This window comes from Syngnathus scovelli, chromosome 7 (assembly GCF_024217435.2).
Source record: "Syngnathus scovelli strain Florida chromosome 7, RoL_Ssco_1.2, whole genome shotgun sequence".
Classification (NCBI taxonomy): Eukaryota; Metazoa; Chordata; class Actinopteri; order Syngnathiformes; family Syngnathidae; genus Syngnathus; species Syngnathus scovelli.
In genome coordinates, this window is record NC_090853.1 from 7,386,055 (window position 1) to 7,408,637 (window position 22,583).

General features: G+C 41.7%; 3 protein-coding genes across 4 annotated transcripts in view; 2 read left to right on the plus strand and 1 right to left on the minus strand.

Moving 5' to 3' along the window:
• Window positions 1-2,085: 2,085 nt before the first annotated feature.
• tekt1 (tektin 1) lies at window positions 2,086-7,811 on the plus strand. The gene is made up of 8 exons (XM_049726185.1): window positions 2,086-2,222; window positions 3,143-3,309; window positions 3,380-3,545; window positions 3,821-3,943; window positions 4,017-4,163; window positions 4,775-5,000; window positions 5,169-5,365; window positions 5,446-7,811. Exons 1-8 carry the CDS (start codon window positions 2,155-2,157, stop codon window positions 5,603-5,605), a joined length of 1,254 nt encoding a protein of 417 aa, XP_049582142.1. The 5' UTR covers window positions 2,086-2,154; the 3' UTR covers window positions 5,606-7,811.
• A 3,195-nt stretch (window positions 7,812-11,006) lies between these two features.
• LOC125972011 (endothelin-converting enzyme-like 1) overlaps window positions 11,007-22,583 on the minus strand; it is a 36,492-nt gene continuing 24,915 nt past the window's right edge. For both annotated transcript variants that reach the window (XM_049725248.1, XM_049725247.1), the window contains exons 12-18: window positions 21,593-21,644; window positions 16,206-16,273; window positions 15,999-16,123; window positions 14,762-14,827; window positions 12,618-12,713; window positions 12,412-12,488; window positions 11,007-12,305 (exon numbers count right to left, since the gene is read on the minus strand). In XM_049725248.1, the coding sequence (XP_049581205.1) occupies window positions 12,206-12,305; window positions 12,412-12,488; window positions 12,618-12,713; window positions 14,762-14,827; window positions 15,999-16,123; window positions 16,206-16,273; window positions 21,593-21,644 (584 nt within the window). In that variant the 3' untranslated portion in view covers window positions 11,007-12,205. The remainder of the gene's footprint in view (window positions 12,306-12,411; window positions 12,489-12,617; window positions 12,714-14,761; window positions 14,828-15,998; window positions 16,124-16,205; window positions 16,274-21,592; window positions 21,645-22,583) is intronic.
• Window positions 16,597-19,628, plus strand: LOC125972010 (uncharacterized). Its single transcript, XM_068651419.1, has 2 exons — window positions 16,597-19,047; window positions 19,107-19,628. Exons 1-2 carry the CDS (start codon window positions 16,601-16,603, stop codon window positions 19,432-19,434), a joined length of 2,775 nt encoding a protein of 924 aa, XP_068507520.1. The 5' UTR covers window positions 16,597-16,600; the 3' UTR covers window positions 19,435-19,628.

The following is a 22,583-nucleotide window of genomic DNA, read 5'->3' on the forward strand; positions in this document are numbered from 1 at the left end:
TGCAGAACGTGAAAGGAGCTAAAACTTTTCACGCAGGTGTGCTTAACGAGGGTCACTTGGAAAACATGTTGGAACGCGGCCCCGAGGACTAGAGCTTGACACTTGTGATCTTTGACCATGATATTTCCCTAATAAAGTGGCCTGTTATTAGGTTCACTTGAAAATGGCGGTGTACCTAATGGAGTGTCTGTGTGATTCCCTCGTTAAGTGCACCTGCGTGAAAAGTTTTAGCTGCTGCAGAACGTGAAAGGAGCTAAAACTTTTCACGCAGGTGCGCTTAATGAGGGTCACTTGGAAAACATGTTGGAACGCGGCCCCGAGGAATAGAGCTTGATACCTGTGACCTTTGACCATGATATTTCCCTAATAGAGTGGCCTGTTATTAGGTACACTTGAAAATGGCGGTGTACCTAATGGAGTGTCCGTTTGAAATCCCTCGTTAAGTGCAGGTGCGTGAAAACTTCTAGCTCCTTTTGACCGTGAAAGAAGCTAAAAGTTTTCACGCACCTGCGCTTAACGAGGGTCACATGGAAAACATGTTGGAACGCGGCCCCTGGAGGACTGGAGGTCGACACCCCTGGTTTAAGTGAAAAGTGACACACCCGCCCTCACCCCCACTTTCTGATTGGCCGTTTGATCTGTGATGTCACTTGGACACCCCATTAGGTACACCGCCATTTTCAAGTGTACCTAATAACAGGCCAGTTGATTAGGGAAAAATCATGGCCAAAGCTTAACTGAAAGTGAAAAGTGCCACACCCGCCCTCACCCCCACTTTCTGATTGGCTGTTTGATCTGTGACGTCACACGAACACTCCTTTAGGTACGCCACCATTTTCAAGCGTACCTAAAAACAGGCCAGTTCATTAGGGAAAAATCATGGCCAAAGCTGAAATGAAAGTGAAAAGTGCCACACTCGCCCTCACCCCCACCTCCTGATTGGCTGGTTGATCTGTGACATCACACGGACACTACATTAGGTACACCACCATTTTCAGGTGTACCTAATAACATTATGCATTTTTTGTATGTGTCAAGAATGTGTATTTGACTACTTGCTCTTTATTTTGGGGGACACCAACACATATTACACAACGTAAAACACATATACATATTGTCATATAAAGCAGTTAACCAAATGTCAAATTTTGGTTTTCATGCCCAAAAAAAAAATAAAAACAAGGAATAAAACACCAGACAAGTTTTAACAGGTTTTTAATGTTTATTAAAATAATAATAATAAAAGTAATTTTCAAACCAGCAATCTAATGTGAAATTGCAGTAGATATATATACACATATTGTCATATCAAGCAGTTAACCGAATGTCTGATTTTTATGTTTTAATTGGCGAATATAAAAACAAGGAATAAAACACCAGACAAGTTTTAACATAAATGTTTATTAAAAATAATATTAAAAGTAAATTTCAAACCAGCAATACAATGTCAAATTGCAGTAGATATATTGGATAACAATATTTAGGCGTATATATGCATACACGTTATTTAAAAACTACAATAAGTGTTATAAAATCAAGATGACCCAAAGAGAAGCGTCATCTCCCCGTTGTTGCATAACGGCGCACCCCTTCATGCAATAAAGTTAGCCGTTAGCTTCGAGAAAACGCGCATAAAAGAAGTGGTGTTTCAGTGAGTGGTTCTTTCTTTCCTTGGCAAATCGTAAATCGATATTCTGGCTTACATCGTTCACGCCAGGAGACGCAACACATTCACTGACTGATCCATTGATGCACGGGAGGGAAGGCAGTTCACCCATTATCTCGTTCGCGAACGGGAAAGTCAGGATTGGTTCCCTCACTGATCCGTTCTCGCGATGAACTGGAAATGCAAATCTCTCACTCACTGACTAGTTCACTCACAGATCCGTTCAGTTGATGCACGGGAAATGCAATTCACGACTTATTCATGAACAGGAAGTTACGCCATTTTCTTCTTCGTTTTGTTGTACGGCGAGGTGGCATCAGCTTCAATGCGCATTACTGACACCTACTGGTTGAAGTTATGAACTTTAGGACAGTGATTCGTTCACTGTCGTTCACTGAAGTAATCCGTTCCTTTGAACGAATCGTTCACTCACGAGCCAACACGAGTGGACGCTTTCGAAGTTTGTTAGTTGTTGCCATAGCGACCACATGTTTATTTCAGCGGCTTTAGCAAGAGGCATATGTCATTTGTTTTCCTGCAGCTACGAGACAAAAAGGTATGGCGAAAGACGTATTTGTTTTTGCAATACCACCTTTAATTAAGCGTCTTAATTGTTATGTCTTAAAAGTCGACCAAGCAAATTGCAAAGTTGACTTTTCAATTGATAAACTTTGCGTTCAAGTCACCTCCAACGTCCAAAAACCCAGCTGTTTTTAAGTAAAATCGCCATTGATTTATAATTTGCTTAAATAATTATTCGTGGCGTGTGAAGAAACGCCCAAAACGGGATTATTTACATACACGAACGTTATTTGAAAAGATGCGTATCAGTCTATCCTCTTTCCAGGATGTCTTGATGAACACGTCCAATGGCACGGTTGTGTAGAAGTAGACTAAAAGTTGATGAATGTTATGCATTAAAATATGTTTCACCTATGTAAACGTGTGTAGAAGTAGACTAAAAGTTGATGAATGTTATGCATTAAAATATGTTTCACCTATGTAAACGTGTGTGTGTGCGTGCGTGTGTGTGTGTTTTACTTCCGTCAGATAAATTCTAAGCGACTGAAAGTAGCTGCCTTCAAGCCACTTCCAAAAAAAAAAAAAATTCCCTTCCCTTCCCAAATCCCCTTCTTAAAAAATTTATGTGAAAGTGCTTTTGAAACAAACTTCAATAAGGTTTATAACCTTATCAATTGTCCGTCTGGTTCATTACATCAATACAGAATCAGCTCTTATTAAAAGTACTAAATTATATCAAATTGAACTCGGACTCAGGAAAGGTGTTGGTTCGAGTCTAATTGAAATTTTAGTGCAGCGTTCGATACAATAAATAATAATTGAACCGGTTGGAAGACTAGATGGAACAGTCCCAAAATGATGCAGGTTCTAGTCATATGAAATGAGTTATTTTCTGACCAAGTTTTGAATTTCACGTAAAGGCTATGACGTGTGGTTCCTCATTCTTTGTTGAAGGATGTCTACACAGGGAAAGAATGTCCATCTGATCGGTGGATCAACTCTGGAGGGTATTAATGTCATACGTAACCACTCCAAGCTCTTCCGAGGAGAATGCATGAGACTGATCGAGGACTGCAACAAATCTTGCAAGCGCCTGGAAGATGATGACAGCGAGAGGCTGAGTAAGCAGTATGGTACAACAGTATTTACATGGAAAGATTCTTTCATGGGGTGTTGCTTGGTGCTGCACAGATCATCGCGTCCGAGACATTCAGTTTGTGAAGAAGGAGCTGGAGCTGAAGTTGGAGGAGAACGTTTTGGAGACGGATCAACTTATTGCACTGCAAAGCAGAGTGATGAAAGCCATCGAGTCTTGCAAGGAGCCTCTCAAAGTCACTATGCACTGTATAGATGAGAGGTAAGTTAAATGAAATGTACATCATTCACATTTAAAAAGGTAAATTTCAGGAAAAAAAACCTGGTAGAGTTATTATTTAATATTATTAAATGACAATCAAGTTGAGATCTTAATATATTTATCCTTTTTTCCGCAACATTCGTAGACATAATAAAATAATCCAAATATAGTCATAACCAGTCAGTCACTGTTAAAGAATGATAGCCTACATGTCAAGAGTGAAGGCTGTAAAATATATTAGGTAGTAACACCCCTGTTTGAACTGTGGAGTGCAGAAATAAATCCCATGAAAAGGTGTATGATGAAGTATACACAGAGCTGCGGAAGGAGGCTGACCTCAGCAAGGGAATTATGGCCCTTATGCAGCGTGTCGTGAAGCAGATCGTTGAGCAAATACGGTAAGTGGCCACATCAAAGATAATATACAGTCAGTCCATTTTAATTCAGGAAATAATCCCGTCTGTATTCCAGATTGAACCAGTCGGCAAAATTCCAACTTGAACAGGATCTCAAGGGGAAATATGAGGTGCAGAATTTAGATACTTCCTGTGCCTCAATGACCCCACATTCCCTCATCAACACACAGCAAAGTTTAAAAGTCAAGACGGTTTCCTCCAGGTGAATGGTCATCTTCTTTTTAATCACCATTCGATATGGCGCTGATCATCACTTTTATTTTGTCCAAAGTGCAAGCATCCTTTTTTTTTTGGATGCACCAATTGACGTGCTATTATTGCAACGCAGCCAATTTTAGGTTAAAATTATTTACTTGAATTTTTATAATCCCATGCATCCCATTGGGCAACAGCAGATCCCGGGTCTTCGAACAAACACTCCAATTTCTGAGCTGGTTATTGTTATGGTCTGATTTTTTCTCATCCAATTTGAAAGTTAGCGCTATTGTGTATCACAAGATAAAGAAGTCATATATACACATCGTCGCTGCTGTCATTTGAGGAAACTGACAATTACAGCTACATTTCATCTGCAAAGACACAATGGCCGACTTTGCCATTCTGAATGAAGCATTTGATATAGGGTTAACAATCCAAGCTGAACAAAAGGGGGCCAAGGACTAACCCCTGAGGGACTCCATGTAGTGGCCATACGACAAGAGAGCAGTTTTTTTTTTTTTACCAGGGTTCAACTACTCAATACACTTTACTAACATGTATGTATATATTCATATATCTTTGACAAGATTGAAATAAAATGTCATCCTCTTTCAGTTCCTCTGTGACACCTGTGCAGTGGGAGAACAACTCTGATTTTAACATTGCTAAAGCAGAGCAGCAGAAGACAAATTCCGTGTCCCTGAGGGCCCTGGTGGAGTCTCTACTGGCGCAGACTGCCGCTGATATGCAAAAGCAGTTTGTGGCAACATCAGCAGCTTTTCAATTTAGTGTCAAACAGCTCAAGACTGTCAAAAGCCAGATGGAAGACCAACTCACCAAGGCAGGGCTCCATTTTGTTTATTTTCACATACTAAGTGATGAACAAGTGATTTATAGGACTTACAAAATGTTTCAACTAATATCTAGTATTTATAACCTGGTACATGATAAAGAAACTAAAACTCCAAAGTGCTCAGTTTGTCTTGACTGGCATGTTGTTCCATGCTAGGTTGTTTCAGAGTTCGCCTTCCAGCAGAGAAACCGAGATGATCTACTGGTGGCGATCACACAGAATGAGCATTTTCTAAGTTTGGCGAAGGCGAGGCTGGATTTGCGTCAGGACAGGCCCCCAAAAGAGCAATGTCATGATCCAGCACAATCACAGCTCCTCGCTGAAGTCGGACAGCTAAACTGTCAAATAGAAAAGTACGTCCACTTTGTCAGGCTGTAGATGGACATTGTGCTCCTGCTATAGTTGCCCATTTGTTCATTCTTACTTCCATCAGGTTGCATGAGACGGTGGAGCAGTCAGAAGAGCAGCAGAGGGCGCTGGTCCGCTGCCAGCTGGAGCTCCAGCAGAACATTGAGCTGAAGGCCAGACTCCTCTATGTTGATGAGTTCATCTGCAGCCAGCTCAGAAAGCCTTTTGTCGTACACAACTTCTGACATCCTTCATTTAGTTAAAATCTAGTTATCAAAACCTTTTTTCTGAGAGTAAAGTTATCGATATATATCTGTTACGTTTGTGTGATACTATTCCGGTCCCATTTTACAGTAATGGACCAATTAAAATGTTTATTACATTTGTTAACATGTAAGACTTAAAACACAGTTAAACCAATCAACAAGACTCAAATATAGTGCTCACCACCAATTTGGAAGTTGCATTTTATGAAGACAGCTGAAATCTCATTTGTAAATGTTTATTTCATAAGGAATTTGAAGACTATTTTTAGTGGCAAACTATAAATTCTCATTTTTAGTGTATTTTAAAGGATAGACGTGGGCAACATGGCCAATCAGGTTCATAAACACGATATTCTTGTTTTGGTGCATGCAGAGTGACAAACTGCATGTTTATTCAACCGTATAAACTGTGTTGAACTGGGTACGGCTGATGGTGTAGTGGTACACTCGCCTGTCTTGTGTGGAGGCACCGTGAGTATGATTCCCACATATGATGGTGTGCATGTGTGTGAGTGTACGACTAAGAAAAAAAACTGCAGTTGAACTTCCTCTACCACACCCAAATCAGTGAATTGCACTGCTGACTTCATTCTGTATAATAAGTTCCACTTGTCAGCTAGTCGAAAAACAAACAGTATGCCTGCTGTCCAAAATTGTAACATGTAAAGAGATATGAAAAGCCGAGTGTCCTTCCTCCAATCTAGAAGACAAGGCTTCACCAACGAGTTATGCGTGTTGAGTTGCAGAAACCTATCAGGTTTTCTCATTTGGCCATGTAAGCCCACAGGAAATGGACTTGAGTTATGTAATGTTAATGGATTTGTGTCCATCTCGTCTTCTGTCTGTTTTACTGCCCGCAAATGACCATTCAACATGAACAGACATCTGGGTCCCTGCTTGGCACTCAGCATTAAGGGTTGGAATTGGGGGGTTAGATCACCAAATGATTCCCGAGTGCGGCACCGCTGCTGGTCACTGCTCCCCTCTCCCCCAGGGGATGGATCAAAATCACATGGGGATGGGTTAAATGCAGAGGACAAATTTCACCACACCCAGATGTGTGTGTGAGACGATGATCATTGGGACTTTGGGACTTTAACTTTAAATGCATGTCCGTGATGAAACATTTTGCGAACCGGCCAGTTGTCAATGTGTCAAAATGAAGGCACAGTGTATCAGGAAAAATATTGTGGGGGCAGTTGTGGTGAAGAGGCCTTTTCCTCTGTTCGCTGGGCATGTTGCTTTTTTTTTCTGTCTTCCAACATCCTTCAGTATTACTTTTAAAATGTGTTATTATTTAATAAATTGGCAGGTCAGTCAAACCTACAAACTGATAGAAGTATTTGTTGAGGTGATTTAAAAAAAATATATTTTACAGTGCAATTTCAAACACCACATAATAAAACAACGCCCACGTGTTGAGAGGGTGCAAATAGTTTCCAAGCGCTTTCCAAAAGCTTTGTTAATGATGTAGAGCAAGGGTGTCCAACTCATTTTCTTTGCAGGCCGCATTGTAGTCATAGCTTCTTTCGCAGGGCCATTATGAAATTAGGGTTTCATACTAGAGTTAGGGCTTCAAAGAAGGGTTTAAAGCTAGGGTTAGGGCTTCAAAGTAGGGTTCATACTAGAGTTAGGGTTTCAAACTAGGGTTTAAAGCTGGGGTTAGGGTTTCAAAGTGGGGTTTTATACTAGAGTTAGGGTTTCAAAGTAGGGTTTAAAGCTAGGGTCAGGGTTTCAAACTAGGGTTTCATACTAGAGTTAGGGTTTCAAAGTAGGGTTTAAAGCTAGGGTCAGGGCTTCAAAGTAGGGTTTCATACTAGGGTTAGGGTTTCAAAGTAGAGTTTAAAGCTAGGGTTAGGGTTTCAAAGTAGGGTTTAAAGCTAGGGTTACAGTTTCAAAGTAGGGTTTCATACCTTACCTTGATTTCCACAAGCATACGCTCAAGTTGTTGTATGAACCAACAGGGGCCACTGTTGTCCAACAAAAGCAATATAATCTCAGCAACGAAACTGTACTAGCTTTTGTTGTAAAATCAGTGAGGTCCAAATGGATACCAATATCTGTGAGTAACAACACATCAACATGAGTAGAATATATATTTTCATTATTTTGGTGCAGTGACATTGCCACTTTATAATGTAAGTATAGGTTGTAACGTATGCATTAAAAGATGAGTCTGTTATTACCAGCTGCCTTTGTGACTATTATGTTTTTGATGTTGACAATCTTGCAAATCTATTAAAAAAAATTCACGGATCAAACCACAACTGTGTATTTTGCCCTTCAGCTCTACGTTAATGTGCAATGCAAAAACCTCTGAAATGTTACCAGTTGGACATCCATCCAGGAGTTCAAAACTTTTGACAAGGTCACTGCACACATAGTGTGCACTTTAAGTTCATCATTTCACCAGAAAGCTTAGCATTAACTTTTGTGAGCAGTATATGTCAAACGGGAAAATGAAGTGCACCAGACAGTCGTAAAAAGTGGATGGGCAGCCCATCACTCATCTGTGTGAGTGACTCAACACGATTGTGTGACATTTATTTGTTTGTCTTCACACCACATACGGATGATGCCCCTTGAGAAATGATCATTGACGAGAGAGGGTCTGAGGATTTGCAGACGGAAATCATGCTGGTTGATCTCCACTGTACCTGCTTGATGCATCTCTAAAGTAAAAGCCCTTGCAATTTTTTGTCAATGGGGGTAAAGGTTGGGTCATGCCCATGCTATGTTTTGTTTAGTTTAGTTACATGGGTCTTGTTTATTCTTGCCAAAGATATTCTGATGCCCCTTAAAAGCTATTCGGTGATGGGTGGAGTGCTATGGTTGCTGCCTCTGAAATGAATGCCATTCCTCGAGCCGCTTCGTTGCATGTTGCGATGACAGTTTTGCAAAGCGACAAAAAATAATGCATCTATTTTATTGTATTCACAGGTTCAGTTCAGGACAGTCGGTTTCAAAAGGACTGTCAACTTTTCTGGTAAATAAAAGTTGTGTACTTTTGTGTTGTGGTGTCACGACTAATAATATCGCGAAGCAGACTAGGCAGACCGGTTTGTGTTTGAATTTGGTGAGCATATAATCAACTTTGTGTTTATTGGAACAACGCACTTTTCTTGACCTCGTTTGGTCCTGGCATGATGCCAGTTTTGGGGGTGGAGTTGTACGTACTGAAGTAATTTCTGTCATCTAGTGGCGAACAATGTTGTTGCAATGTTAAATTGCTCAAGTACATACGGTAAACATGTTTATTTTCAAAAATTAATTGAGAGCATTTGCAAATGTGGGAACTGTTGATTCTTTTTGCTCTAGAAATTTGAGTATGAATGGTTGTTTTTCTGTATGTGCAACTCGTTCTGCCTCTTTTCCAAAATTCAGCTGGGATTGCACTCCAGCACACTTGCGGCACAGAGAATGCATGGCTGTATGAATAACTGCACCCACAGTAAATGTGGCAAATCAATCAATAACCAATCAAATGGGAGTTTGCTGTACTACCTCAGTTTAGTGTTGGATTTAACTTTGTGATTAAATGCTCAAGACATTTCAGATTTATTAAACTTGAAATGTCTACAAACAATTGAGATTTTACAAGATTTCTGAAGTTGGACAAGCTGAGCTGCAGCAGCAACCAGGAGGGAATTAAATATTGACACAAAATAATAGCTTTTGATCACATCTGTTAAAACACTGAAGTAATGTTCCCATATGAACCTAGTTTCCATATTCTGAGATTCATGCTGCCATGTTTTAAGAAGAAAAGCTGGCAGTAAGTCTCGTCTTTATTTCAGGAAAAGAAGCAATTTGATCACCTCCTGGATGCACTTTATCAACAGCATTTATTTTAGACATTTATGGATAATATTCAAGCATCGCCTTCACCAACTATGTTGTGGGGATGTAGTTTTGTCTGTGGGGGATAAAGAAATTGAATATAAGATTCCAGTGCCTTTAAGAATTTTTTATAAGCTGAATACTGAAAGAGAGAAAAAAACAAAACAAAAATACTACATTCAGCCAAGAATCACTCCCCCTTGTCAAACTCACATCAGAACAGTCTTTATTATACCTTGACTTGAGAGAAGGGGGAGGGAAACCCCCTCCCAAAGACCAGAGCAGAGGACAAACATAGATTACATTCAGAAACCTAATAAATCAACCTACTGAGCACTTTGCTATCTTGAAGTTTTGCAGAGTATAGCGGACAGTTTCATTGTGGCTATCAGGACGAAGAAGAGGTTATACTTATCGCATTTCGAAAGAAAGATGTAAGAATGCTATCACCCGTGATTGTCAAGTTACCAAAATATTACACGGTTGTTTTATGTTTACAATTCTTCCATTACATTTCTCTTCCTTGATCATTCGATGATGACAAAAATATATTCAGAAAACTGCAACATCACCACCTTTCAGAGAAGATATTGTGCATCATCATAAGTTTCTTTGTCCTAGTATCAAAGCTCGAGCTGTTTGCTAACACAGCAAGGTTTCCCAATGAATTGAATTGTGTTGCACATTTGTATTTCACAGCTCAGAGGTTTATTGTGTCCTGTAATAACGGGTTGGCCTTGTCTTTCTTCACTCTTCAATCTCCTGCCAATGACAAGCGTGAAATTCTGTGAAACAGATGAGGCGTTTGATGGTTGATCAGCACGATGTCATCTGGGTGAGACTTCTTCCATGAAGTGCTTTAGTCAAAGTTTTTGACTTGGGACTTCACTCGTAGGAGGAAGGGCGCTTATTTCTAGTGATGAGAAAATGAAGCTTCATGAACCAGTTGTATTCTTTGCCTCCTCTAGATGGCAATGTTGGTTTAAAGTGAGGGTTTTAAGAAATGGCAAGTCAGTGGGCTTTCAGCTCTTCTGTGAACAGAGCATGCCATCTAGAGGTCTAAGTAAACAACAACAGGTTCATGAATCATCTTGAAGCTTCATTTGCCCATCATTACTTCTTTCACCCCACTCACAGCCATCACATTTTGTTGGTCATCTCAGTTGGACTTGGCACCTTCCTGCAGTGAATGGCATGGATCCGTGTGGCCCGTTCTGCAACTTTCATGGGTGGTCAGCACCTCTTGGAACAGGCTTTGCCACCTAGGGAAACACCAACTCTTCCTTGTTGACCACACTTACCTAGTTGGACTCGGTGACGCAAGCCTTCTGTTGATTTTAACAAGGCCGTTGGATACCACTTTTCGAATTTGGGCAATTTAGAATATAAATTATCCCATTTTTACATTAGTGCTAAGTGGAGAACCATCTTCCTTGGTAGTTTTGTTTCCTTAGAACATTTTACAAATTTACACACAACACACGCACACACACACACACACACACACACACTGATAATGACCAAAAGCCACACACACGACAAGAGTTGTTTGAATTTATTCAAACATTGAACAGCAACCATAGAGAGGAAGTGATAGCAATCACATTTGAACTAGTAGCTGTCATGTACAGTACACCTGTTTGAGCTTTGTGATGTTAAGTGTCAAAGGGAGGGAACATGCTCTTTCTGTTAAAAGTTCACAACGATAACACCTGACTCACATCTGGTATACAAAAGAATTTTCTTTAAAATAACACAGTAGAAATGTCATTTCCACCAGAAATTTGTTGTTTTAGTGTATTGAATGCACACACATTCGGGTGTTGTATTCTGTTATTTGTGGTTTGACCGTGATTCAAGAGGAATCGAATGCACTGCTTTGCTGGGTTTACTGGATTTCATGATTACATGAGCTTGTCTGATAAATCCAAGGAAAAAGTCCAATGAGGAATTGTTTTTGTATGCTTGTTTGTTTACAAATACCAGCTCGTTAATTTGGGCGATGAGGTGAGCGTTGTACCAGTACTGAGTTTTGGTGCTACATTTCCTGAGAAAAAAGGTCAATAATGAATCCATCCACCTGTTACAAAAAAAAACACTTGACGCCGCTTGAAAAGGTACAAATACTCTAACAAGAGAACAATGCAGGCAAACGATACAACAGTCATGACAATGAGCTTTGCGCTCTAAACCACATGAGCAAGAGCCAACTTGTATACAGTACGGAGCGGAGAGAAGCAACATTTAGCAATGTGAAACAATGCTGTCATTGCAGTTGAGAAAAAAAAAAAAAAAACTCCAGTCTGCACTGAAATCACCCTTCTACCTCATGTAATTTTCCGAGTATGTTCTAGTTGATGCACCAGAGGATAAGTTACTGAGAATTGTGTTTCTCAAGTAAAACATAACTGAACTGAAATACATTATGGTCCTATTTTTGCTACAATACAAAAATAGATGATTTGCAAAAAAAATACTAATAATCTAAAATATAAAAAAATATATATAGTGAATATGTGTTTATGTGATTTATGCATGATTGATTGCTTGGTTAGTAGACAATGCTTTCTTCAGCTGATGACTGAGCATCGCTAATTCAATATGTTTGCACTGATGAACGTGAAAAGACTTTTGTCCTCATGTCGGATGAATGCGGTCTGATTGCTTGTGATGAATTAGTAGTGATGAGGCGTGTGTGTCGTGTGTTGGCGGGGGTCTTTAAGTTCATTTTCAGTGAGGTCACCATACAGAGCATTTGTCATCAGGGTTCATGGGGGTACCCTTCGGACAATGGAAAACGCGAGAAAACTCATTGAACTGGGAAACGCTGCCAATCACCCTGAAAGGTGAGAAATTACAAAATGCATTGAATTAAGACGTGCACTTTCTCAACATATTCATGAACTTCAAAAGACCGGATGTATCCAAGCGTGCATTCAATTTACCTGTAGTGTTCTGGTGCATGTTTATCTGTTAACAACTGCAAGTAGATAGATTGAGATCTTCTTTTCATACACCAATTCTGAAAGCAAGTAAGAGAAAAAACGTTTGACTACAACTGCAAGTATACAAAACCCAAGCCTAATTTTGAAACAAGTGAAGCATTTATGGCAACAAAATGATGGTGACAATTAATGCGAGGCCTTGTTACCTGAGCGAAGGCAATGAAGAACAGCTGCTCATGTGTATATTTGAGCCCTGGTAAGGGTCTCTCTGGGCCATGTTCTCTCACCCACTTTTGATAAGCCTGGACAAAGTGAATGTGATGGGGGTTATGAATAGAAATAAGACGGACGATTTAATTTACAGGCAGCACAGTCAACCTGGCATTAAATCTCGACTCTGGCGCTCCTGTGTGGACTTCCTACCGCATTACAAAAACATTCAAGACTTTAAATTGCCCAAAGGTGTGAACGTGAGTTTTAGTCATTGTTTGTCTATACCAGGGTTCACCCATTCCAGTCCTCGGGGTTCGACGTCCTGCATGTTTTATATGATTCCCTGGTGCAACACACCTGATTCAAAAGATCAGAAAGGTCTTCAGAAACTGGATAATCATCCGGAACCGGTACAGAAAAATTAATCAGTGGATTAAAGTAACATATATTTGGGCATTTCCAGTCAATGATGACGGTCAGTTATTTTTTGGCTATCCATTGCCTGTCTCTCCAAAAGGGCATTCAAAATTCATCCTTGAGGTAAACCACACAAGCAAATTGAACTTTGTGTTTCCAGATGGCAGATCTTCATCAGACACATCGCTTTTTTGTGAACAGTACAAAAGCCTACCCAAAACTGATCATGACATACAGGTACAGTATACCAAACACAACCACTTTGTCGCATAGCAATCAAGTAATTGCTGCTTAATAGAATAGTTTCATACCGCTAATTCATACCTCAAACAACATTCAATTACCTTGCACAAAGCCACGACTGTCTAATTTAACCATATCTTCCCACCACAAACACTCAAAGCCCATAGAAATTCTATTGCATTATCATTCGTGGAAGCAGCATTTCATCATCAAGTGTCTGTACTACACTTACGTATCAACTGGTGTTGTGGTGTGACGCATGACAGCGCCAATTACATATGCCACCCATTTCCTCACAGCTCAGGCGACATTATAATAACACTATCATCAGAAGCTATTGCTCGAAACAAATTCAGTTAATGCTAATCTGTGCTAACACTGCAGCTCTGCTTTCCATTTGGTTTTGACATGGTAGTGCTTTGACCACCACTTCAAGGTTGGTCTTTCGCTCTTGGACTTTCCTGTTATTGGCTGAGGAATCTGGTGTGGAGTGACAATTATCATTTCAGAAGTGGCGGGGAACTAATTGTTCAGGAGTAAGCCAGCTTTTATTATGGGCAAAGAACTCAATAACCAAACTGCTAAACTCTAGTTAAGGTAAAACACATTGACAGGAAGGCATAAATAGCCAGATAACTAATTGTCCAAAGGCTACACTGAAAATAAACATTCTGTAAAACACTGATCTTGTAAGCCAGAAAGAATGTTAGAATCTTCTAAACCATTTTCACAACCAATAAAAATCCAAATCCTCAGATTTCAACATCTCAAATACAAATACTTTGTAATTTTCATACTTAGTCCTCCAAGGAGGCAAACAAACTATCCATCCATCCATCCATTTTCTGAACCGCTTAGTCCCCATGGGGGTCGCGGGCGTGCTGGAGCCTATCCCAGCCGTCATCGGGCAGTAGGCAGGGGACACCCTGAACCGGTTGCCAGCCAATCGCAGGGCACACAGAGACAAACGACCATTCGCACTCGCACTCACACCTAGGGACAATTTGGAGTGATCAATCGGCCTACCAAGCATGTTTTTGGAATGTGGGAGGAAACCGGAGTGCCCGGAGAAAACCCACGCGGGCTCGGGGAGAACATGCAAACTCCGCACAGGGAGGGCCGGAGGTGGAATCGAACCCGCACCCTCCTAACTGTGAGGCGGACGTGCTACCCAGTGCGCCACCGAGCCGCCCAAACAAACTATATTTGCGCTAAAAAAACAATCATGGACAACCATTTGGACAGATTAATATTTGTGCCCATAAATCATACATGACCCCAGCCAGTCCCATACATAAAGAGTTCCCAATTTGAAATCTAAAAAATCTCTGAAGCCCATCAAAACATCAAGGTTTTGCGAAAGATCAGATCAGGATCAGATTTCAGAACCAGAATAACCCTGAAATATTCCACATTTTAAATGACTTTTATATCAGATTCAGCAGTATGAGATTGAGCATTAACTGACAGTACTTACATAGTATGACAGCTTGAGTCCTCCCATGTCAGCTATGTTCTCTCCCAATGTCAAGCGACCGTTAACCTAGATACAAGAAGACACATTCATAAAGCATAAAATACCAAATGTGCAATAAAATGTTTTGATCCCAATGCTGCCAAGCGAACAAAATGCAAGGGAACAAAATGTAAAGTGCTCATTCACATGCTGCATACTTAAACTCAAAGTTTGCCACAGGATCTTAAGCCCATCCTACTATAGTTTAAAGTGGTCAATTTTCCTCCACAAAAGAGGACTTCCTTCGGTCCCATTGGAAACTGCTCTTGTGCCACTAGTTTGAGGAAAGATGAAATCTCATTATCAAATCTTCTTGGCAAATTTCTGAAAACTCATCAAGTACGCAGCAATAATGAGTTTGCTCAACCAATGAGTGGTTGGTGTTACTTTTGAATAAACGTGTCAATGAGTATAACCATGATGATGTAGGGAACTTTGAAGTAAGCTTTTTCCTGGAACAATAATTAATAATAATGATTAAAAAAGACTAAACCAAGAGTCAAACTGCAATGTTCCTTTTACATCAGGTACCATGGGAACATAGATTATGTGCCACCTAATGCTAGTACTTTTCGTGACTATCTATAGGTATTAGTCTCCGCCCCCCACTTCCTCCTTGGAATATAAAGTAGAGCAAAAACAACAAAAAGCACTTAGCTTGTAGAGAAATTGAGAGTAAGAAATTGGAAATGACACTCAGGACACAAAAAGAGTGAACTTCTGGCAAAGGTTCAACCTTATGGACCAGGATATTCTTTATCTGCTAATCAGCATTTTTAAGACAAATTGAAAGTACAAAACAGTCACTTTTTTTTCAAACTTTGAGGCGTCTGATAAAAAGCATACATTCTTGGGCTTAATACCCCCTTGCTCTTTCTCCTCTAACATGTTTGCACTTTAAGGTGAAGTTTGCCCCCTCCACAAAAACAAAGAATTTGTCATAGTTGTCAAACGTGTCATTTTTAAACTAGCCCACCTCTTCCAATTGTCTTTTGGACATGGACATGTTCAATTCAGGGCAGGTGCTCTGATTTAACTGTTCATTTTGTTTTCATTTCCCCAATGTGGATGCATGTGGATTCTCATCTATAGACTTCCACTGCTGGTATATGTAAAAGGCAAAATGCGGCAGAATTTTGCGTGGAATTTTCTTGGAATATCCATTTGAAGACCTACAGGCAAAGTAGTTAAGACTCACCCTTTGATTGTAAACTGTGAAATTATCGTAGAGCTTAACGATACATTCAGCCTTCTTCTGGAACTTTCTGTAGCTCTCCTCTGTCCACCACTGTTGGAGGTTGCCATGGCGATCATACTGCCCCCCTGCGTATGGCCATCATTGTTGAAACGTCATGCAAAAATGATATGTACGAGAAAGTTTTGATGTGAAGAAAAGTATTCCTACCCCAGTCGTCATATCCGTGAGTCAGTTCATGTCCAATGATTGCTCCTATTCCACCATAGTTCAAAGACCTAGCGGGAGTCAAGGAAAATAGTTCAAAAAAGACCTTACAAGTATTTTCATATGCATCTGATGCACAAGTGAATATGACATAGAAGCAAATCATTTACTGTATAGGATAGCAGTAAGTTAATATTCAAGAGTTACAAATATAACTTTTTTTTGTGGGCGGAAGAGTGCTGCAGCCATGGCAACCCATAACACACGCCTTTCTGCCACTTAATGGGACTGCGCACTGAGCCCACTCATGCAGGTACACACGCTAATGGACTGGACAAACACATAATTTTCTATGCAATATAGTGCTTAACACTTTATCTGTTTTATAAAGTCATCTGATGGCGCCGCGGATGGCTGCCACGGTGAGTCGCTCTCTGTTTCTTTGTCTTATTTTGTGTGTTTTCTGTGTCTTCTGCTGTCCATCCCGGATCACTTTTACTAGAGAAGCACTGTTAAACATCGGTCAGTCTTCTTCTGGTATTTTCTCTCCTGTTCTCTTTGATTCAGATTGTTTGTCGGAGATTTTAGCCGGAGCGGCGGTGCTATACAAGCTAGCGCGACGGCGGCGACGCGGAAAACGAGCGGGAGCCCTCGTAAAGCTGAGGCAAAGAGGGTTCCGTTCTGCCCTACCGTCAATTCATCTGGCGAATGTCCGCTCCCTGGCGAACAAGATGGACGAACTGCTGCTCCTCACTTCAAGGAACACGGACTTCAGCAGATCCGCCGCGCTGTGTTTTGTTGAGACGTGGCTTAGCGAACGAACCCCCCACCACGCCATGGAGTTAGCTGGGTTTCGGCTAACGCGTGCAGATCGCAGCGCGGAGCTCTCCGGAAAATCAAAGGGAGGTGGTCTCTGTTTCTACATTAATGAACGTTGGTGTACCGATGTCATGGTGTTGAAAGAGTTTTGCAGCCCTCTCCTAGAAACACTTTTCATAAACTGCCGGCCGTTCTATTCACCACGGGAGTTCTCCTCGATCGTCATGGCGGCTGTTTACATCCCACCACACGCACGTGCGAGTGAAGCCACGCAGATGCTGGCTGACCAGGTGACAGATATGGAGAAACTTCTACCAAATTCACTAATCATTGTTCTGGGTGATCTTAACAGGGCGAACCTCGCACACGAACTCCCCAGATACAGACAGCACATAACGTGTCCCACCAGAGGGGCACAGACACTGGACCACTGCTACACCGTAATTAAGGATGCATACCACTCTGTGGCTCGTGCAGCTTTAGGACTCTCGGACCACTGTCTAGTTCATCTGGTCCCTGCCTACAGACAGAAACTAAAAACTTCTAAGCCTGTGGTGAGGACTGTCAGGAAGTGGACAGTGGAGTCAAGGCAGGACCTCCAAGCCTGCTTTGACTGCACCGATTGGAGTGTTTTTGATGCTGCAAATTCAGACTTGCATGAACTCACTGACACTGTCACATCATACATCAGTTTTTGTGAGGATCTGTGTGTGCAGACTAAGACCTTCTGCACGTACAACAACGACAAACCTTGGTTTACACCGAACCTTAGGAGGCTGCGCAAAGTCAAGGAGGAGGCCTACAGGAGCGGCGACCGGGACCTGTTCAAGCAGACCAGAAACACACTGAACCGAGAGGTCAGGAAAGCCAGGAGGTGTTACGGGGAGAGCCTGGAGAGACACCTCTCTGCCAATCCTGATCCCTCAACAGTGTGGAAAGGCCTGCAGAGCATCACGGGCTTCAAGAAACGAACCCCCCGTCCTGTGGAGAGCCCAAGGCTCGCTGACCAGCTAAACAGGTTCTACTGCAGGTTTGATCGGTCCTCCCACACAACGGGACCTCCTGCAGCACAATCCACACAATCCACATACTCACCTCCCCCCACAACTGCTCTGTCCACACCTCCATCACCGTGGTCACCGACTCTCTCTCTTGCAGAGGCCGCGCCCGCACTCCAGATCCGCGAGGAGGAAGTGCGCCAGATGTTCCGGAGACAAAAGATCAGGAAGGCACCGGGCCCAGACGGCGTGTCACCTTCCTGCTTGAAAGTCTGCGCTGAGCAGCTGGCGCCCACCTTTGCACGGATCTTCAACCGTTCCCTGGAGCTGTGTGAGGTGCCCTCGTGCTTCAAGAGCTCCACCATCGTTCCAGTGGCCAAGAAGCCCGCCATCACAGGTATGAATGACTATAGACCTGTTGCACTGACATCTGTGGTCATGAAATCTTTCGAGAGGTTAGTACTGAACCACCTGAAGGATGTCACGGGCCCCCTGCTGGACCCCCACCAGTTTGCCTACCGGGCAAACAGGTCGGTAGATGATGCGGTCAACATGGGACTGCACTACATCCTGCAACACCTGGACACCCCAGGAAAGTACGCCAGGATCCTGTTTGTGGACTTCAGCTCGGCGTTCAACACCATCGCTCCTGACATCCTCCAACAGAAGCTCATCCAGCTTGCGGTGCCTGCCTCCACCTGTCAGTGGATCACCAGCTTCCTGACCAACAGGAGACAGCGTGTGAGGCTGGGGAGCATCACATCTGACACCCTGACCACCAACACTGGAGCCCCTCAGGGATGCGTCCTCTCCCCACTGCTCTTCTCCCTCTACACCAACGATTTCTCCGCAAGTGACTCTTCCGTGAAGCTCCTGAAGTATGCAGACGACACCACTCTCATCGGACTGATCCAGAACGGTGATGAGACTGCGTACAGACAGGAGGTGGAGCGGCTGGTCCACTGGTGCAGCCAAAACCACCTGGACCTGAACCCGCTCAAGACCGTGGAGATGACAGTGGACTTCAGGCGAGGCCCTTCACCACTTTCACCCCTCACTATCCGCAGTAATACTATTCTCTCCACAGACACCTTCAAGTTCCTGGGAACCACAATCTCTCGGGACCTGAAATGGACCGGCCACATAGACTCTGTCCGCAAGAAGGCCCAGCAGAGGCTGTACTTCCTGAGACAGCTCAAGAAGTTCAACCTGCCACGGGAGCTGCTGAAGACCTTCTACACTGCCATCATCCAGTCTGTCCTCTGCACCTCCATCACTGTCTGGTTTGGATCGGCCTCCAAACAAGACAAGCACAGACTGCAACGGACAATAAGGACTGCAGAAAAGATAATTGGAATCAACCTCCCATCTATCCAAGACTTGTACCTGTCCAGGACCAGGAAACGTGCAAGTAACATCTTAACAGACCCTTCGCACCCAGGTTGCAGCCTGTTTGAACTACTCCCCTCCGGACGCCGTTATAGAGCTCTGTACACTAAAACCAGCAGACACAGAGACAGCTTCTTTCCCCAGGCTGTCGCTCTGATGAACTCACACCACTCTTAGAGTCTCAGAGTCATTACTGTGCAATAACATCCCGCTTGCCACACCTTTTTTGTCTACACTGTTTGTACTATGTGTCCTCTCTGCATCCATTGCAGCCTGGTCATCCTAGAAGAGGGACCCTCCCATCTGTGGTCTCTTCTCAAGGTTTCTCATTTCCCCTAGCTGGAGTTTTGAGTTTTTCCTTGCCCTCTTGGGAGTTTAAGATCAGGGGGTGTTTGAGAATATCTTTCGTTCTTCACATGTCCTGAGTGTTGTTGTTAGTCACCTAAATGTTGAACAGAGGCTGTGATTTACCGAAGTCAAATTCCTTGTTTGGCACGCTCAAACATGGCGAATAAAAACTCTTGAATAAACTGCACTGGGGAATGTCAGCTGAGAGCCTGGAATGTCATTCTCCTGGAGAAATTCAACATCTCACACCGCACCTCTAATATACACGTGCACACCTCTGGCCAAGTGCTGACCCTAACCGGAAGCTGGCTGGCTTTGCAGCTCATGCAAAGATGGGAGTCCAATTCGAGGGCAGACTCGGGGCTATTCACATGGCTACGTCTGAAAATGACTTTCTGACAGCTAGTCGATACGCTGCCTTGCAATGAGCCGGACTCCCTCGCTAAAACTAACTGGCTGATTGAAGCTTCAATTACTGGACGCAATAGTGAGGTTTGTGTGTGTGTGTGTGTGTGTGTGTGTGTGTGTACGGTGCTTGTGCTTGTGCGTGTTTGGGCTTTTGGACTCCTGAAAGGTGGACAGGTCACCACAGAGCCATTAATTAATATTTATCTGCATGCATGGCAGCAGGTAGTGGAATTAGAGGCAATCACCACTAATGAAGACATAAAAGTGTACTTTAATGTTTAGCACACAACCTGTTTGCTCTAATGATCTCATTTGTGAGCTTGTGATTTTTATAAATAAAGCAATTTGGATTGAGTTAAATAGTTGCGCTTGCGTCAAAATCATTTGGAGCAGCATTTGGCTTACAATGGGGTTGGACAATATACGCAAATGCTTTGTATTTGTTCCATCGTCTTCATCCCATTTATTTGCAGCACTTTTCAAAACCGCTTATCAAAACTTGCTTCCTTACTTGAATTCATGCCCGAATGGTTTGCAAATGAAGTTGTAGCTTGATGAGGATGAGTACTGTATGACAGGCAATTAATTCTTCTAATTCCAGAAATTAATATCACTTTAGCTGCAGTCGCTGCTCTGTCGCTTTACTTTGTAACGCCTTCTTCCTCAATGAAGTTCCAAATGGATTTTTGTTCTGTACTTGAATTATATAAATGGAACACAAAGAGACAAGCAGAGGTAGATGAGATAGACTACACCGAATACCTAAGAAAAATATGTCAACTTTCAGGTGTATAGCAACATCATTGATTTTATCAGTATGCTGTATCATACATTTTAACAGGTAGATTGCACTATTTATTCCTCAATTGATTGTTATGCTGGTTCTGCTATTATTGAGAGAATATTAAGGATACTTCTATTTAATGTACAGTATATATTGTGCTAAGAGTAAACAGCATATAATATATTGATTGACAACATTTTAAACATTTTGATGTTAAAGCGATCAAAAATCTCTCATATCACTATGGGAGTTTGTTAGATGGCAAATATGTCGACACAAGCTAAAGTTAGATGTGAAATTAGGTTTATAGTATTTCACTTCTCATTTATGGGTGTTCAAGATGAGCAGCAAGAGAGATAGATAAATGAAAGATTGAGAAAGAGTAGTTGTCCCATCTGTCAAGTTCTGTCCAATTACTGAACTCAAATTCAGGGAGGCGACCTAGCATTGAAACCTGTTCCATTAGTGAGACCTTGTTTGCTAATTGAGCTCTTTGTGGCTCGTTAAATTGATGAAATTAGCGGTGCTGGGTTTTTTGGGAAAGAGAGTGCTGCCAGAATAATGGAGACCTTTTTTTTTTCTGAGCCACCAGTGATTGTATCGTACCTGTGGGATGTAAGACACACATGAGGACAGACACTTACTGAGGGAATTCAGGATTGTACAAAGTGGGTTGAAGGATGCCGGCTGGGAAAACTGAAAGACAATACAAACGAAACATGATTAAAGCACTCTTTGGATGTAGGGAGTGAAAAATACAAACAGCTGGTATCTCCAAGAATAAACAAATATGTAAAATTTGAGAGTAAAGTACATAATAAAATCACAGTATAGATTTGGATGTCCCCGAGTGCCAATGCAAATCAATTGGTGCTACCAAACTTGGCAGAATAAATTTGCTATGAACATCGCACTCAGCACAATTTTACTAGAAACGTAACTGGTCAAACGCTTCTAACTTTATTCGATTTCAAAATTGCTTTTAACGTAACAAATTTCAAGTGAGTGAGCGGCAAGAAAGAATTTTCTTTTTAACAAAATTACAAGACAATGTGTAAAAAAAACCTGGGTGCCCTTTTTCACTGTGTGTTGAATTTGATTCCACACATCTGGTGTGTAACCAAAGTCTTTTTACTAGTTTTAAAATGTCTTAAGGGTCTTGGGCCATCATTCCTATCTGATATGATTTCATCATATCAACCCTTGCGGGCCCTGAGGTGCTTTGGCACAGTTCTTTTAATTGTTAAAACGAAAATTAATGGAGAGGCTGCATTCAGCCACTCTGGAAGCGCCTGCCAGAGAGCATCGATATTTTTAAGAGTATGTTCAACTTTTTAGTTTAGCCTTTAACTGATTTCTCTTTTAATTTATTTTGGTATTTTATTTATTCACTTTTGTATTTATTAAAGTGTTTATTTAATTCTTATTCAGTTTCTTCACTCACATATTTATCCATTTACTATCAGTTTACCACACTTTAATGTTATTTTTTTGTGTCTCCTCATTTGTTTTTAGATTATCTTGTCTTATTGGCTTTTAATCATCTTAAATGTAAAATGTTTAATTCTTAACTCCAGTGTCACCTCATGGAAGTCACCACACTGAAAGATGTGTTTGGTCTGCCCATTCAGATGT